This window comes from Manacus candei, unplaced genomic scaffold (genome assembly GCF_025592945.1).
Source record: "Manacus candei isolate 608988 ecotype Guabito, Panama unplaced genomic scaffold, ASM2559294v1 h1tg000067l, whole genome shotgun sequence".
NCBI classification, from domain to species: domain Eukaryota; kingdom Metazoa; phylum Chordata; class Aves; order Passeriformes; family Pipridae; genus Manacus; species Manacus candei.
Window position 1 is genome coordinate 12,546,620 of NW_026138115.1, and position 18,289 is coordinate 12,564,908.

The 18,289-nt window shown below is 37.8% G+C and overlaps 1 protein-coding gene and 1 long non-coding RNA gene across 5 annotated transcripts in view; one reads left to right on the plus strand and one right to left on the minus strand.

The window, feature by feature from the left end:
* The window catches only part of LOC127479361 (uncharacterized), a 16,608-nt gene extending 15,201 nt beyond the window's left edge, over nucleotides 1–1,407 (minus strand). Inside the window, exon 1 of one of the 2 annotated variants that reach the window (XR_007907542.1) lies at nucleotides 1,262–1,407. This is a non-coding gene — a long non-coding RNA (uncharacterized LOC127479361). Of the gene's footprint in view, nucleotides 1–664; nucleotides 891–1,261 lie in introns of those variants that run through there. The other variant, XR_007907543.1, reaches the window with a different exon arrangement.
* On the plus strand, nucleotides 1,028–16,935 carry MBIP (MAP3K12 binding inhibitory protein 1). Of its 3 annotated transcripts, none has more exons than XM_051806185.1 (9): nucleotides 1,032–1,195; nucleotides 5,443–5,562; nucleotides 7,272–7,493; nucleotides 7,605–7,701; nucleotides 9,130–9,195; nucleotides 10,851–11,003; nucleotides 13,466–13,563; nucleotides 14,799–14,837; nucleotides 15,988–16,935. In XM_051806185.1, the coding sequence occupies exons 1-9, from the start codon at nucleotides 1,079–1,081 to the stop codon at nucleotides 16,096–16,098; spliced, it is 1,023 nt and encodes a 340-aa protein (XP_051662145.1). In that variant the 5' UTR covers nucleotides 1,032–1,078; the 3' UTR covers nucleotides 16,099–16,935. The 3 variants fall into 3 exon arrangements, with proteins under 3 accessions (XP_051662147.1, XP_051662145.1, XP_051662146.1); XM_051806186.1 differs by having other exon boundaries at nucleotides 15,991–16,935; XM_051806187.1 differs by lacking the exon at nucleotides 13,466–13,563 and having other exon boundaries at nucleotides 1,028–1,195.
* The last annotated feature ends 1,354 nt before the right edge of the window (nucleotides 16,936–18,289 follow it).

The following is an 18,289-nucleotide window of genomic DNA, read 5'->3' on the forward strand; positions in this document are numbered from 1 at the left end:
CAGGAATTAAGTAAATTGCTATATATTTCCGAGCTTCCAACTCATGAACACGTTCTGCTGTAAGCATTTCTGAACCCAAAGAATGGTTCTCATCAACTGAATCCAGCTAAATGCCATCTAGCTCACCTTAGGTAAAATATTCTTGCTAACTGCAGCTCTCCATGAAATATATTTGTAATCATTAACACTGAAGTCCTCTTTGGAACTTATTTTCCTCTGGAATTGAGAAGGGCTGGATCTACTCAAGTCTTCTGAAATATTGTGCCAACTGCTGTTGCTGAATGCCTTCAGTTTAGTGGGATTTATTTTCAATTAATTTAGGTAAGTGTTATCTGGATACTTTATAGGGAAATGCCTTTAAAGTAACACCTAAAATAACTGTCCAAAAAATTATCTGCCTTTCTAACATTTTTATTTAAGAATGTTTTAACACTTGTATATACAACAGCACTTACCATTTTCCAATGGAATAAAAGATATTGGGGGCGGGGGGGTGTCAGAGAACAGGAATTAGTATGAAGGTTAGAGGAGCAAAATTAGGGTATCAAAAGAAGCATCAGGTAGAAAAATCTTTGTCAGCACTACACTGTTTTAGGAAAGAATTAAGACCATCTTACAGGGAACGCAATTTTGCAATCCCCATAATCAGAGTACTCTGACAAACCTTGTAGCCTGATTTAAAAACAGCCCTGCTGTAACCAGAAGAGTCAGATCTTTGAAGAACAAAAAATAGCGAAGGTGTATCCAGAAAAACACAGCTGAAGCAAGGGCAGCAATCTGACGCACTTAAATAAACACTTGTTGTCCCCCTATAAGCGTGCCTGACAAGGGCCCGCGCTGACCGCTCCGGCGAGCCTGCAGCAGGGCAGGATGAAGCCCGGGGGCAAAGAGGGCGGTGCGGGACCAAGGTGCCCCGGCACGGTCGGGCACGGCGCAGGCAGGACTCCACCCGCGCCCTGCGCCGATCTGCCGGAGAGCCCTTCCGATTGGCTGCCGCGCCTGTCCATCAGCGCTCGGGGCGGGGCTAGCGGCAGGTTCGTCATCGCGGCGCGACGGCGACCAAGCCCGGCCCGGCGTTATGGCGGCGGCGGCGCCCGGCCCGTTCCCGCCCGGCAGCAGCGCTCCGGACACGGACCTCGCGGCCTCCGAGGTAGCGAGCAGCGCTCTGCGTTGCCTGGCCGGGCTGGCGGGGCAGGTGAGTGCGGATCGGGCGGAGGGGGAGGCTCGAGGCGGGGCTGGCGCCGCGCCCAGCTCACCTCACCTCGTTTCGGGGGCCCGAGCTCTTGCTTGTGTCCGGCCTGCGGGGCCCTCCCGGGCTCCAGGAACAGACTGCGGCGCTGTAGAGGACACAAGTCTGCTACAAACCAGGGAGCGGCCTCGCTCCTGGCGGTTGTTCGCGCCCGCCCGCAGGAGCGTGGCTACCGGGGAGGCGGTGCCGGAGGCCTCCCCCTCTCCTTCCGTCCCGGCCCGGGCAGCCTAGGGCGGAAGGGTACTGCTGCTGCTCTCTCACAGCCGGGGCCGTGCCTTTGCCTCGTAGTGACCGGACGTTTCGTGTCAATTAGTAGTTTGGCGGATGATCTCTCCCGTGGGATACTGCAGTCTGCCTAATTGCTGTATCTTCACATTCAGCGATTCTGAATTGAAACGCTACTGAAAGCTTACTGTGTGTAAGGGATCAGGAGGTTGAAGTTAGCCCTGCCTTGGAATAACATACTGTGAAACAAACAGTGCATCTCAGTGGATCAGAATTTTTGAAGGAGCTTTGCTCTATGGTACTTAAGTTGAAACACCTACTTTAGGTTGAGTAATGGCTATGAATTATTTAACAGATGTTACAGTAGTGGTGGGAGGCCCTTATCAGGAGAAGGTTTTAGTAACAACTATTACTTTAAATAACTTACAGATTAATTTATTTTCCACTGTGGAAACATAAATGTAGTTCTCTGAAGGCAGTAGAAGTACACTCTTGCTTCAAAAATTAGCACTCTAGAAGTTTGGGACCAGATGATGAGCTATATCTGCAGGAGCTAGTGTAACTTAGTGTATGTTTATGTAACAGAGCTACTCAGAAATGGACTCTTAGATACAGAGGCAGTTTGGTAGTAGTTGCTGGCTGACCTGAAATTAATTTTTAGAGTATTTCCCCTCTTGTCTGTGTAGAACTCTGTATTATATTTGCTTCTCACCTCCAAATCTGCTAGTAATTGTTTCAGTTTTCAAACAAACAGCATCCCAAATTACGGGCTTGAAAATTCAGGCACTGAGTAGTAAGAGTCTCAGTTTTCCTATCTCTGAAGTGGTTAAAAACTACCCTAGCTTTTGAATAGGAGTGCAGTGCTAAACAACTTGATAATCATACACAGAGACATGAAAACTAGTTATGTAGTGAGGATGAAATGCCCCATAATTCTTCCTGGTGAAAATTCTAAATGTGACCAGTGAAGAACTAGTGAATGTCAGTTTATCTAGATGTAATGCTGTTATTCATAGTATTGTACTTACAACGTTAATGTTGGTGAAAAGATGGAACTCTTGTATTTATGAAAACCACAAAGAAGACTAACGAGAAAGTTTCCTAAGCTCTTAACCAGGGTACTCATCACAAGTTTAATTGATTGTTTTCAAAACTACATTAAATACTCTTACTTTCTCCCTTTTCTTCAGTAGCTTACTTGTTCTCCAAAATTTGCTGTACAGGTAGCATGTCACTGGGGAGAGCTTAGTGATTTTTTAAAATAACTGAGTGTGCGTGGACAGTTGTGAGAGACCAGTTTAGAGTTGCTGCATCCCCTCAGTAGAGTTCCAGTAGTTAGGGTCTTCGTTGGTATTTGGACTGTCTTATTTCCATGACAGCAGACCCATTTTACTGTCCATTGTGCTGAACTATAAGGGGCTGGTTGCTCCATCTTAGCTGGGAAAGTCATTTTAGTTGCTCAGTCAAGATCCTTTCCAGCTGTTGAGTTACACGCTTTCTGCCAGCACCTGAGTTAGATTTAACTGTGGTGTTTTACCCACTTACTGACTCTAGCAATCTGTCTTGCATTTTTAACTGAAAGTACGGATTCCCTGTTTTTCTTTTATAGAGATGAGTGAGCATGTGCCAGATTCTTAGCAGTCACAGTTTGTGGTCTGTCATAGTAGTTAAGGTTGGATTTATGTTAGCAGGTTGGATTGTAAACAGGAATATTTCTGGTGCAGTAATTTTTTTACTAGGGCAATCAATTGCAGCACAGTGACTGGGAGGACTTCTGAGAATAACAACTCATAAAACCAATATGGCTGATCCTGGAAAGTTCTTTAAAACTCTAGTGACAGTGTTTTTCATAAAACAGATTTCAAAGAGCTGGAGTGATTTACAATCCTGTAAATGGCTGCAGAATAGGCTGTGGAGTTATAAACAGACAAAGGCCTTAAAGTTATCAAAACACTGAATTTATAAACCTGTTTGTTACAGTTCTAATAGGTATAAGGACGTGAAACACCGAGAACTTACTCTGTTGTACTGGAAACTTGTTTGGATAGAGGAGGGGTTTATTCTTTAATTGTATTTAAAAACAGTGTCTGTGAGTTGAAAATGTTACTGGCCTCTAAATTATTTGAAGTCAGAAGTTCTGAAGGTTTTGTACATTGAACCACCTGGACACAGTAGTGGCGCACTGTGGTATGAAGGCACACATCAGCTGATTCTTTTCGAAAAAGGGGGCCTATTAGGAAATTGCAGTAGGACTTCTGTTTTGTTTCATTACAACAGCTTACAGCTGCACCTTTTTTACCCTGACAGTGGTCTGTAATAGAGTATATAGGAGATGTTACTGTAGAAACTCTGTGGAGAAATACATGTTTCAGATGATGACATACACACAATGGCTTAATTCTTAAAGTAAATTTTGTTTTCCTAAATTCTAAATACATTCGTGATTTTGAAAGGTATTTAAAACTATTATTTCCTAAAACATTACTTTTTTTACATCCTATGTAGCTTAAGTACTAAACAGGAATAATAATGTGTGAAAATTGTCTAAAATACATTATATATCTAGTCAGACTGTCTTGTTTGCTGTGTAATTTGGGAACTACTGCTGGATTTAAAAAGGCTGATCTTTGACTAAAGAAGGAAGGCTCAGGCTTATAGTTCTTTACATACAAAATTGTGATAACTCATGTGGAACAACTTATCATCCACAGCTTTTCCTTCAGAATGATGGAGGCAGTCTTGTATTCATTTCCCATTGTTTCCTTGTACTCTGTGCAGTGGATTCAGGAAACAAATGCATATGCATTCTATGTTCTCATCCGTAATATTTGATGCTGTTAGAAGGTAGATGTCTTTAGACTATAAGTTCAAGGTCACTTTTGTCATCTTCCTGAGGTACCTTTTTCTGTTTCACCCACAACCCCTTTTTTAATGGAAGGAGGAGTGAGGGATAGACATACAAATATGCATATAAATTGGGAATTCAGTGTGGCAAGCAGAGTACTGTACGTCCTCTTGATTTTAAACAAGAATTTTATCTGTATTTAGAATTTGGGGATCACTTGCAGAATGTTTGTTTGAAGAAAAACCTACTTGGCTTTAAGAAATGAAAGTGCTCATTACTTCAAGATCTTGAAGAGTTTTAGTATAACAAAAATGGTGAAGGTGGGTGTGAATGAATGTGTGTAGTTAATTAGTGATCACAGACAATTGGCTTTGTATTAGAAAGCGAAAGTTTATTTTTAGCTTATAGAAGATATGTAGTTCTTTTAAATAAAACTTCAGATTCACTATATGTGTTTATTGGTTTGGGAGTTAAACATTGCAATTCCTTGGTAAACAGAATAGACCGTGGCAATTGTTATTTTGATCCAAATGCATATACAGGAAAATAGTGTGGTTTGGAAATGGATTTGGTAGTGGTGCTGTGTAGTCTAGAGTTTGTTTAACCTTGAGATTTTTTAAATATTTATTTTTATACACATTTTTAATGCAAAGCTTCCTTTGGATTTGCAGCAAGTAAAAAATTGTGGCATAATGCCATCAAGACATTGGTCATGCAGGCATAGATAGTCTTACAAATCTCTGAAGAAAATATATGAACATCCAGGATTGCCATCCTGGATACATGTTTCTTCCTACTGGTGGTGCTAGCGGCTGTTAGAAGTAGGTACAAGTGATCAACATAAATGGTATGTTTTTGTACAATAATTAATTGAATAAAGCTAAGGACCAGATTAATACAATGACTATATGATGAGTTAGTAAGGAATTTTTAATTTTTGAATATACTCTACAAATACCACGACAGCTGCTTGGACTATAATTAATATCAAACCTTTCCAATGTCCTCATATAAAAAGGGTGTGGGTCTGTATGAGACTGAGCATAATTGTTGTCTTGTATAGTTCTGTGATGTTGATACAGATAACATAATTTTTTATTGTGTTTGTTTTGCCCTGTTGAAGTTTAACCTCGGAGACGATATTGTGAAAGTTGTAATCGATTGGAGCAAGCTTCAGAGCACATCAGCACTTCAGCCAGCATTGCTCTTTAGTGCACTTCAGGAGCATATTTTATGTTTACAGGTAAATATTTCACGGGACGCATTTGACTTGACAAAAGTGATCAACAACTGAAAGTAGTTATATATCTAAACTGTAAAATTTTAGTAGTTTTGATCTTACATTGCTCTGTTCAACAAAAAAGGAATGCAAAAGTATTAAATGCTTGGGATTCCACTATACTCCATAGGTACTCACGCTTACGGATTTTTCAGATTAGTGTTGAGAATAGCCACTGTAGGTGAGCAGGCTGAATAAATGCAGCCTCATTGATTTCTAGACTTGCATTGTAAATGTGATACATTTCCATCTATGGTGGGTTATAATTAAGCAATAAGACACGGCAGGTGTGTGTCATGCTATGATAATGATTCCATGCGTTGGGTGAGTTTTGAGGCTCATAGAGTGCTTTCAGTGGTTCAAGAAGTGGCATTATCCCAGCATGACACATCCTGGAGTGTCTTACTGCAATTAAATATATTTTCAGTGTAGTTTTTTTTTTTAAAGAGTAATTTCTTTGACATTAATGTCTCATCTTGCCAAGTAGCCAGTCACCATTACTGTCATTTCTTTTAACTATTTGAAACTTTCCTACCTTGCTAAAAGTACGTGTAATTTAGTTGCATGGCAGGGAGGGTTAGCTGTTTGTCAGCTAGTAACTGAACACTGTTTGACTTTGATAGTTCATATGTAAAAGATGGGGATTTGAATACCAGTATTTTGCTTCAGCTAGTCAATGAATTATTTCAGGTGAGTAGTACTGAGAGGATGAGAAAGGAAGTTTCTGTATTTGCTTGTCTGTAGGTAAAAGAAAGGCCCTTTGTTTTCCAGACATCCACCAAATCTTTGGTGTGATGAACAGAAAGAGAAAATATGCAAGATAAAGGCAAGTAAAATTTACATCCAGCTGTCAAAACACTGCAAGTAGGAATTTGATTCCATGTAAGGAAACATGACTGGTAAAAATCATGTTGTCTTTAAAAAAGTAAAATAATTACTAGAGAGAAAATAAAGCTATGGTATTCAGATTAGGTGAAACTGTTAAAAATTAAAAAAGAGGCAGTGGCAGATATATGTACTGAGGTTTTGCTATTACATCACGTGTAAGAATTAGTGCAGTAGAATAAGCATTTTTGCCACTACAAATGTCAGTGCATTCTCTCATTTAATTTCATGACCTAAGTAGATAATCAACCGTGTCAAGCAAAGCATGTGTTCGGGATAATGCCTACATATTTCATGTCTGTGTTCTCTCATTCAGTTGGGCAACTGTGGTTTCAAGTGGAGAACCTAGTGCTGTGGTGATAAAGTAAAAGGCTTTACAGTGTAAAAGCACTGGCTTTCATGTTAAGGAGGAAAAAATACTAAGCCTTACTGTTCTGAGTAAGCATTTGAATGACATGTTAATTAAGTGGCAATGATGCCAGCGATTGAAGCTTTGATTCAGCTAGTAACAGGGGAGTACAGACTGATTGTCACAGAAATTTGGGAGTTTTCCTCTACAAATCTCTAAAAGACACAGGTCAAAAAGGTCAGAATCATGGTGTGCACAGTATTTGGAGGGCTTTTTTCTAATCTTATTACTGTACTCCATTAGAGGAAGATGTTGTAATTCCCAAAAATTATTTCTGTTGGTCTGGTTTGGAAATTGTGGTAGTACTCAGCTTTTTGTTTTTATAGGATTTTTTGGCTTTTATTTTTTTTAACCCTAACATACAGTTTTCTTTGTTCAGCCTCTTTTAGAAAAACTCCAGACTTTGATTAAAGAGGAAAATATAGGCCATGTTGAACCCGCAGGTAAACCAGAAAGCCAAACCTGTGAAACAAGTTCAGATATTTATGATGGTAACTGTCAGACTGAAGAAAAGTATCCAAGTTATGACTTGGGAGATCTGAAGGACACTCGTATTCATTTTGATCCAGAGGTGGTCCAAATAAAAGCTGGAAAAGCAGAAGTAAGTGATTTACCTAAATTTAAAAACAAACAAGCAAAAAAAAAAAAATCTTTCTAAATTTTAAATTTAAAGAATGAAGTAGATATATGCCATCATGTTTATTACCTGCAGATTGACAGGCGGATATCAGCCTTCATCGAGAGGAAACAAGCTGAGATCAATGAAAATAATGTCAGGGAATTTTGCAATGTTATTGATTGTAATCAAGGTAACTGGCTAGCCAGACTTTAATCTTCATAGCAATTTAAGTTGTGTGGGTTTTTTTCTTTAATAATTTTTTTATTTTCAAAAGCACTGATCTATATTTAAAACTGAACTTTCTTTTATGAGTGACTTTGTTTTAAAATTAGGAACTTGCATGTGCACTGCAGTTGTCAGAAAAACAAAGAAAGTAGTCACTGGATGACAATATTTAATGCATCTGATACGGAAAGATTATAGCTATTATTGTGTTCATTTTAAGAATTTCTATCTTAGATCAGATGATTTTGTAGCAATTGTTCCCGGTGCTTAACTAGGTGTTCCTCCAAAGTAAATGGAATTGCAATTCAGAAATGCCTTGTGAATTGCATATTCCAACTGAAGTTAATTTAATGCTAGTTAAATTACAAAGAACTATTTTTACAATCAATCTGAGTTACTAGCTACTTAAAAAAACATTTTTCTTTTAACATTGCTCATGCTGTTTTACATACACCAACTGGTACAATTGGCTGTATCGGTAACCAAACAATCTTAAATCCATCTAGTAGGCTGGATTCCATTTATACGATCAGTAACCCTGTAGGCAAATCCATCTTAAAAGTGAAGACACTTTTAGATACATAAGTGGTATGGAGACATTTTCTAAGTACCTGTGAACCCAGATGTGCATTGTCTCTGTAATGTACTTATGCTCTTGGAGATCAATATGTGTTGTTCCATAAGCTTCTAGGAGAGTAATTCCTTGAACGTTAGTTGGAATTCAAATGACATCTGAAGTCTAGTAGAATATGCTAGATAGTAAAATACTGATTCTTAAAATTTTTAATTACATACAGAAGAAATTGTAAGATCTTTCTTGGTATGTTCAGACATAATAAATAAAATACATGTAAAGCTTTAGTGTAAATGAACAGAGTTTAAAATGTAAACATTAGAATAAACTGAGATGGTCTCTACTGTAGGTTTTTATGGCTAAACAAATGCAATAAATCACAGGCATCAGAATAAATGCAGGAAGACTTAAAAAAGAATGCTGATGAGTACACTATATCAGTCTAAAAATACGAGAACAGTTTCAGAAAAGGGCATAAAACCAAAATAACACTGGTAAGCAGGAAAAAGGCTTCTACAGGAAGAAAGAAATAAGTTACAGAGAAACACAGTGAGAAGTAAGAACCAAGTAAATTTAGTCCTGATCCAATAAACTACTATGTACATGTGTGCATACATTTATATGAGAGACTTATCCAATTAAAACCAGTAGGTCCATGCAAGTGTATGAAACTATTAATGGGCAAGTGTTTATAGAATGAATGAAGTATTTCTAATGTTTTTATTGTCTGAAACATTTTAATTAGATTTGTAAAATACAAATTAAATAAATAAATAATACATAATTAAGACCTCATTTTCTATATTATTATTTATTTAGAAAATAGCTGTGCCAGAACAGATGCAATTTTCACACCCTACCCTGGATTTAAAAGCCATATAAAGGGTAAGCAACTCTTCTAATACCCATTTTATTAATTGTCCAGATATAATAGCATTGATGAATTTTTGACTTCAGAACTTTTTGTATAATGCAAACATATTGATTTTTGACTCTAGTGAATAATTTTACATCTCCAGTAAAATGCCTCCAAGGTTTTCAATCCCATATCTGCTTCACTAAACTAATGCTTAGGCGCTAAAGACCAAAACAAAATAGCCTATTTCATTGTCTGAAAGGAAATGTGCAAAAGATAGAGCAGGACAGAGAAGCTGAACAATTCTTAGCTTTTCTTCAAAGATGAAGCCAGCAGTTCAGTTAAGGAATGGAAATTAAATAGAATTATCTTCTATTCTTCATTAGTTGGTATAATGTATTGAAATAGAAAATAGTTTTGGGACACAGTGAAAGTTCCAAGACATAGGTTTATGGGAAGTGGCAGACTGGGGAACAAGTTTACCACTGCACTAACTTTTTGAAAGGAGTAGATAGTATAGAAATGGTTGTCCAACAGAAGTTATGTATAAAATATTGCTTGTCCATCTGCTGCTCTCTAGGTGTACACAAGTTACCCTGTCTAAAAACAAAAAAAAAAAATACCCAAAATGAGAATGAAAGTAACTCTTGTCTCTCTTTTGAGAGAGGTAGTATTCAGTTATCCACTTGATATTGGTTCTAAAAACCAGTTAATTATTCTGAATTATATAATTCAGAATAATACTGTGAAGCACAATGATAGGTATTGGAAGGTCTGGTGAGTTAAGAGGGAGATGGGCAAGTGAGTTTGATTTTAGAATCTTTCACTAAGAAGCTCTTTCACGAGTCAGTTTTTTAAACTGAGTGCTAGTTTGCGCTTCAAGGACCAGTTCATAACTGAAACATGAATAGACATAGAATAGAAAGGAATTGGAAGTAAAACCAGCATAAACTAAAGCAAGAATGTAGCATGTGGCCTTCATGAAATACTGAGTAAGAAGGTGTGTGTGTGTGTGTGTGTGTGTGTGTGTGTGTGTGCGTGCTTCAGTGTCTGGAACTGCCAACAAAGTCTTTAAGTCTACAGTACACTGCAGTAGTTGTATCAGGAAGGACTTAAGAAATGACTGCGACTTAAAGAGAAGTGATCAAAATCATCTGATGAAGACATGGCTCAGCATGGGTAAAAGAATCTGCTGTAGAGTCACTAAAGCTTTTACTCAAATAACAAAGATTAGAAGTGAACTTCCTTGTTGAGGTTCATACTGGTTCTTCTGGTTGTTTACCTCTCCATGTCTTCATGTATTTATGATGCTTCCTGTAATATTTGGTCTGGCCTCTTCTTTGCATTCATAACAGCTCACATGTACAACTGCTGACATAGATATCAAGGTTTCTGCTATTTATCAGCAGCTGATGACAAATTCTTGGTACTGCTATTTTACATGAATGTATGAGTAAATCTTTTAGTTTGCATATGTGAAGTCCTAGATTTTTGTCCTCTTTAGTTGCTCATGCAAAAAATAGGAAAATACTTTTACTTCAACTTTTGATCTTAATGCATGTGGGACCTTTCGTATGAGAGATTTGTGTGAAATTGATTTAACACGGGTTTTTATGTTTGAATATTTTGATTCTTTTAGTTATATATATGTTTCATATGTGAAATTTGTGTTCTCTTGACCTAGTTTCTAGGGTAGTAAATACATACGGACCTCAGACTAGGTCTGAAGGAGCGCTTAGGTCTAGTCACAAAGCCAGCCTACCCATGCATGATTGTGGAAACCAAGCTGTTGAGGAGAGATTGCAAAACATTGAAGCACACTTACGGTTACAAACAGGTTTGTATCGTGTTTTAATTTTGACATTGGTATGCCAGTTTATACTACAGTTATCATTACTATGGTAAAACTGGGCATGTCTATAAAAATTGTTACTGTAAAACAGTGGGTAGATCCACTGAAGGGTTTAGTCACCCCAAGTGCAACAATCCTATGCCCAAAACGGAACCCAGGTTTAAGCCCAAATCGGGATGCTGAGTTAGTGAATGTACACTTTATGTGGTGGCAAATGAGAGAGGCACTTCAGAACAGGATTTAAAACAACGTGGAATATTTGGTGGTAGGGGTTCTTCATAGCCACTAGAGTTGTCCTGACTGGACCCACTGAACAGGAAAAGCTGAGGTTAGTTCTCAGTGCTGCTTCATGGACAACATGTCCTGGGGACAGAATCAACCCAGAGGACAACTGAAAACCTTTCCTAACAGTGGATGATTCTTAAAATAATTAAGTGTAAAGCTTATTTCCCAGAATCTGGGAAGCTTGTTGTCAGTACTTCCCTTTAGCCATGCAAATGTGAGTCCACACCTTTCACTAAAATAAATGCCATAGCCACCAGGCTACTGACATGTTTTAGGTAGTTGCTTTCCTCACCACAGCCCCAGTTTTTTATATTATAAATCAATGAGGCACTTATCAAGAAGGAATTTGTATTTTTCTTGAAAATTGTTTACAAAACAGGACAAAAGCCCAGATCTTCATCTAGTAAAGTGAAATTTCTACACATCACACTGCAGGCACGCTTGACTTATTTTGTCTTTTGAATACTGAATAGATGCCAATCCATTCTCTAGGAATATGGTGAATATTCACTAGATTACTAGATTCCTCTGAATATGTACTGTATTAAAAGTCCTCTGGCAGCAAGGAGAGTAGGATATGCCTAGATACAGTTGAGGCAGCAGTGAGAGCTTCATGCTTAGCTGTATAGCTGTCTGAAAAATAAGCTGGCTTTTGTGAATGGAAATAGAATTTGAAAGTGGCTGACCAGTATTAGGGTGGCAATGTGTGGTAGCTTTGCAGTTCATGTGCATTGGGGATAACGACTGGAGGTAGTTAAGGAGGGGTCATTGCTTCCACATTGTGCCTATAAAAGATGATAGATAATTTTGTTTGAAGGAAGAGGTCAGCTTAACTACAGTATAGGGTAAGAAAGTGAAAGTGTGCAATACCAACTCAACTCCTGTCCAAATCAGCATTCATGGGGAAGGTCTCAAGATTATTTGATGCTTATCCCAGCAGCTGTGGAAAAAGTATTAATCTGAGCAGGTAACATGCCTCATCTACCTGCTCGCCAATTTTTGTTTCTGGCAACAGAAGAGTTAATCTTGACTCACCTGCTGTTTTTCAGAACAGCTTCTTCTAGTGCTAGCAGTGCTCTTTTCCCTTTACACTAAGAGAAAGCAATATGAAGAGTGAGAGGTTAGCCAATTTAATTAGTAGCTGCTGAGTGTTGAGTAGAGAGCAGAACTGAAGGAGGGAAGCTACCTGAAAAATTGTTTCTCTGAAGGGACAAAATAGGTGAATGACTAAAACCCCACAAACATTAGTGCTTATTTCAGTAGTTTGTGGAATAGAATTGTCTTGTCTAAAAGACCCAGAAAGAGAGGAAAATGGGTGACAAGAAGTAAAAGTTTGCTATGGCTTTGGTTGTCAGTGTTCAGAACCAGACTGTCATTTTAATTGGAATAGCCAGCGCTTGTAATAAACAGTTATTTCAGTTTATAAAATACTGTGTGTAAGTAAGATGCTTGCAAAGACTGCAAAGACTGATCTTTTTGATAAGCCCAAGCTGCTGTAGTATAGATGAAAACAGCAAATGGGTTGAGGTGGGTTTTTTGTTGCTGTTGTCTTTGTGGTGTTGTGGGTTTTGTTGTGGGTTGGGGTTTTTTTGTTTGGTTGGCTTTTTGTCGGGGGGGGTTGGAGTTTTTTGTGGTGGTTTTTTTTTTTTTTTTGATCCCCCAAGGCTCTTTTATTCCACTTGACACACACGTTCCCCACCCCTGTTCTCCCACCTATAGCCAGGCAAATGCTGTTTTTTGTCAAGCACAACTCATAACTGTCCTCTAACCTCTGATGTCCAGTGGAGATAGGTTTCTTTCAAAACAATCTTAGATATCAGCGCTGAATTCATGTGTGCTCTGCCATCCCATCTGCCCTCTCTAATGCTGCTGTCAGTTTTGAAGTGGTAACATTTCGTGTATGACCAATGCATTGTAAGAACTTCAGCCAAATGCTGAAGTTGTCTTATTGCCTTCACTGGCTGCCACTGGCTTATCAATTAGGTTTTACCCTGAATTATACTAATTATACTTCCTTTTTATTATCCCATCCATTTATTTTGTTTCAGCTACTGGTTGATAGCTGGTCTTGAAGAATTCACATGTCAAATTTGCAATTTTTAGTTTTAAAAGTTACTCAAGAGCTTTTCCTGATTTCTTTGCATTTGTACTGATGCATCTAGGTGGCCCGGTACCAAGAGACATTTATCAGAGAATTAAGAAGCTTGAAGATAAAATCCTTGAGCTGGAAGGACTGTCTCCTGAATATTTTCAATCTGTAGTAAGAAATTCTCTCACCTTTTGGCATACCTAAGTGCATTTGGGCCTTTTCTGCTTAAATCTTTGATGTACAGAGAAAAACTTAAGGAGTCAGAGGGCAGACACTTTTGATAGACAACTCTGGCTTGATGTAGTGGCTACATTACATCTAGTCAAGTTCATATTCATGTCTACCTAATTTCTCATTCCAAAGAAAATATTATCTGTTGGGGGAAAAAATTGCAGCCACTCAAGCTGAAATAATTTGTGAGAAATATATCTCAGAGGTTGGATTTCTCCCCTCTGCCCTAAAATCCGAAGTGTTTCTTATGTCAAGAAAATTGACTGAAGTTTTGATTTTGATACAAATCATTAATGGCTTAAATCAGCTGAAATCTTTTGGGCTTCTGTACGTGATCTAATTATTAACAATCAGCTATGTGAATAACTTCCAAAAGGATTCATGCGATTCTATGACTTAGATTTCTTTGTTTCTGGTGTTCAGGCAGAGTTCTGAATAGTACACCTTAACCTTCACTCACCGAAGTATATTAGGACAAAGAGAACATTAGTCGTTACTACGTTAGGCTCTACTTGACTGTAGAAATTTTTTGTCAGTTGTCTTGCTCTTCTTTCCACATGTAACAGTAGGAATACCTCTCTTCCTGTTGATCATATTTTAATTTATATCTTCTCCCTTGAGACCAGCCAAAGAAGAGTCGGCAATAAAAATAAATGGCAATATTATAAATTTATTTCATTTTTTAATCTGTATTGGAGGTCAGTAAAGTTCTTTATTTGTGAGGCTATTCCTTCAAGTTGTTCAAAACCATAAGTTAAAACGTACACTTTCATAAGCTGAAATTTCTATGGAAAGTGCTTTGAGTCTTTTCTAGAATGAGGTTTAGAGAAAAATTGGTGATCGTGTCAATAGTAGTGTTTCACAGTAATTAGTATATTTTATCTAAAGTTTTGCATAAATATTTCAAAAGCTCAATTCTGTCTGAAGGAAGCTTCAGTTAAATTGATAGCTGTTGACTGCCAAGCATGGAGAAGCTTGAACAGGTTCTGACTTTTCTCCAGTAGTATTTCTCATGATCCAAAGTACTTAATTATAAAAAAGATTTCTTTAATCCATGGAATGGCAGTCAGTGTTTTTACTTTACTTTAAAGACTCTTGTCAATGTTGTTACAGAATTATTTGTGGTCTTCTGTTAGTGCAACATTAAGTATGTTTTGATTATGTCTTTTCTTCAGAGCTGTTCTGGCAAGAGGAGAAAGGTTCAACCTCCCCATGTAAGTGCCGTTAACTTTTGTTTATCTTAAGTTTAAGATGTTTGGAGCGAAAGTAAGCAGAAGTTCTACCAAGCAAATATCTGAGTTCTCAGAAATAGCTGCATCAGTATTAGATAGTTTGCTGGCAAACAAGGAGGGAAAGAATCAGAAAGGTAATAGGTGTTACAATGAAATGAGTCTTCTAAGAATCTGTATTAGGGTAAGTCGGTGTTTTCACCGGTTAGAAGGATGACAGAATAAAACAAATCTGTAATGATGTGAATCAAGCTGGGAGTAACAAGCAGTTTCTGTATTCTGATCACTAATGCCTTCTGGTTTTGTTTTGTGGCTTAATGGTTTATGTTGATTTTAAAAATCATTTTTCAATTTGCTTTATTGGTTTTTGAAGAGACAAAAGTAGAAATGGCTGGCTCAGCAAAAGTATTGCAGAAGGACCCAGCATTGTAGCAGATAGTAACCTAAGTCAGTAAGACTTGCCATTTTCACAACACCATCACATAAGAGAATGCATTAACTGTGTACCTTAGACCACAAGAGAGAAGTTGTCCTTGGGGCAAGTGGGACCATGGCTGGAACGCTGTCTGCTACTAACCATCACACTTGGAGACGGAGAGACTGGGGACAATGCTTAGAATGGGATGTGGGCCATCTGAGAATTGAGGAACTAGGCTTGTTTATATGAGGAAAAAAATCCTCCATAGGATGAAATATTTTTATAAAAAGGATGACGACCAGTTTGTGTAAGAAGACATGGAAAGATTGTCAGGTTAAGTGGGCGCAGAGGAGCTTGATGTTGGACAATAGGAAAAAACCCTTCAGCTGTAAACCCCAAGTTTCATGAGATCTACAGTCTCATCTGGTGCTTTAACATCAAAGGATTTCTTGTTTTTTTTATGAGCAGATTAAACAAACGTCTAACAGAAATAACATGGCTATATCAATCAATCTCTGATTAGGACTGTCTGTTTCTTCTAAGTTTACATTCTTTTTTTTTTCAGGTTTAAATAGCCAAAGACTAGATTCAGACAATTCTGCAAAAGTATTTCTGTCGCTTAATGCAATATGCAGTGACCTCAAGTATCAAGTGCTAGGCCACTTCTCTAGCAAGTAAAAGATGTAAATGATTGTGATTTTTATTTTGTTCTTTTAGCAGAACTATTCATTGGCTGAACTTGATGAAAAGATTAATGCTATAAAACAGGCATTACTGAGGAAAACAAAAGAAAGCAAGTCCAAGGAGGCTGAGCAGCTTCTTCGATAAAAAAAGTCTTTGCAGAATCTTCACCGTGCTTTACACATAAACCATAGACCTGGGTAGTGTGCTTTGGGGATGATTTTAGCAATGAAGACAAAGTATGCATATAAGCTCCATTTGGATGATCTTGAAAGCTTTCTTTCATAATAACTCATTTAAAAGCATTCTTATTAATGAAATAGTTACTTTAAAATGAAGAATGTTTCAGGAATATCATTCTAATAATCCATTCCCTTCTGTTATAAAGAAGGATTGCAGCATTGTTTGTGTGTGGAAAGTCTCAACCTGCATACAAAAGCTATATCTCTCATGTAATTCTTTATGACTAAGTGTTTAAAAGGGCTGTCTTTTGAGTACTTTTCACCTAAGTAGTTTGCATAGAGTTGTGAAATAAAATTAAGTATTTCCTCAGAAATAAACTGTCTCGGGGAAAAAAATTACAAAAAATCTTGCAGCATGCATGCTTACCTGCATTTTTTTTTCCTGAATTTGTCACCATTTTCACAGCTGTTAAAAATGCAGCAAATTGCATTTGTTTGACAAGTGGTTATGAAAATCCTATATGTGTAAATAAAAACAAGTGTTCTTCACTTCCTCAGTGTTCTGTGTGAATTCAAACTTCATACCCTGCTAACAAACTCAATATGTTCTAAAGATGGGAGATATTGAGGAGTATGCCAGCAAGGCACCAACTTCCCTTCCATTTGCATGCTTACATGACTTTTGAATCATGGATGCTATGTAGTTTAAAGTCAGACCTTTGCCCACACACTGCAGTGTGATTTTGTTGTGACACTTTATTTTTGCTTGTTTGTTTTAATAAACCATTTTTTATTTATACAAGTTCTTTATTTACTGTCTTTATTCCAGTTTAGAAGAGAAGTAGCTGTTGCAAAGGGAGTTTTATGTTAACTACTTTGCTTACAGCAGTCATATCGTTGATGTCCTTGTATCACCGTGACAGGTGTTATGAACAGTACTGAGTTGGACACAGTCTTTGAAGAACAGTAGGCGTTTTCTGTGACTCCATGTTCTTATCTAGACTAACATTTGTTGTAGCAACTGCAGCTAATGCTTCTCTGAAGGTGATTTCCTCAAGAGAGACTGGTTACAAAGACTGCATTTGCAGTTTCAAAGTGGCTTTTTCAGTAGTGAATTGCCTGCTACTTGAAAGATCTCTTGCCATGGAACTCTCCTTCTCCTCTATTGACATGGCAGCAACATAGCAGTTAAGGGTTAAAAGCATAATAAAGATACATTGTGGCATGACAATAGCTAAGGAGATGATGATGGATGTACTCTGGATTGTAATTTATTAACCCTATATAATTTATCAAATAACTTGCTATGGATAAGCTTGAAAAACGTCATGATATTCATCTTGCTTTGTTACTAGTCCTTTACCATTCTTTGGTTTCAAGTTCTCAATTTCTTGAATGCTTAATGCCAATGTTCCTGTACTATAATAATTCAGTGGAAAGATATTTTCTGCTCTGAGCCAAATGTTAAAAGTACTTGCGTATTTCAGAGGGCTGCCAAGCTGTTGGAAGTTTTCCTTCCTCTGCTAGGTGACCTGTATGCACAAAGGGACAGGGGAACAAGACTCTTCTGGTGTTCAGTACTAATGGTCTTACTAGTTTATCCTTGCTTGCTTTTTGTCTCTTTGGGCTTGACCTCCTACAGTTAACTTCTACTGTAAGGACTGGTTCTTCAGAAAAAAGTGAAATACCCAATCCACCACAGCCTCATAATAAAGTGGATGCAGGATAGACCTCTTACACCATCCATTTTTAAGATCTACCAATTATGCTTCTCTTCCTCTGCACCTGAAGCACTACAGCACTTGCTGAGAAGTGGGGCTGCAGTAGCTGAAGTAGTCTGAAAGGTAGCTGCAGATGAAGTAAAAGCAGAGGAAGTGTTTACTATCTTGTTGACATGTCTCAACAGCTTGACCAATACCTTTTTACTGAAGTTGGGCTGATCTACACTCTTGCCTTCAAAAGGATGCATGGAAGTGTCCTTAAGAAGGGAACTTTATATCTTTGTTACACATCATCTTTTCCTTCCCTGTTTCCATCTAGAGCTATTTAACACTGAGGATAACTTCCCTTATATAATGTTTTCTTCTCAGGCTGCTCCTGGCATCCAGAGGCCTATCTTCTGAGAAGCACTGCTGTGGCTGCTGCTTGCTACAGAA

Excerpts from the sequence above, each read along its gene's own strand:
- MBIP (XM_051806185.1), top strand. The coding sequence starts at position 1,079 with ATGGCGGCGGCGGCGCCCGGCCCGTTCCCGCCCGGCAGCAGCGCTCCG. Across the intron at positions 11,004-13,465 it reads ACACTTACGGTTACAAACAG|GTGGCCCGGTACCAAGAGAC; the intron begins GTTTGTATCGTG and ends TGATGCATCTAG. Across the intron at positions 14,838-15,987 it reads GAAAGGTTCAACCTCCCCAT|CAGAACTATTCATTGGCTGA; the intron begins GTAAGTGCCGTT and ends TTGTTCTTTTAG.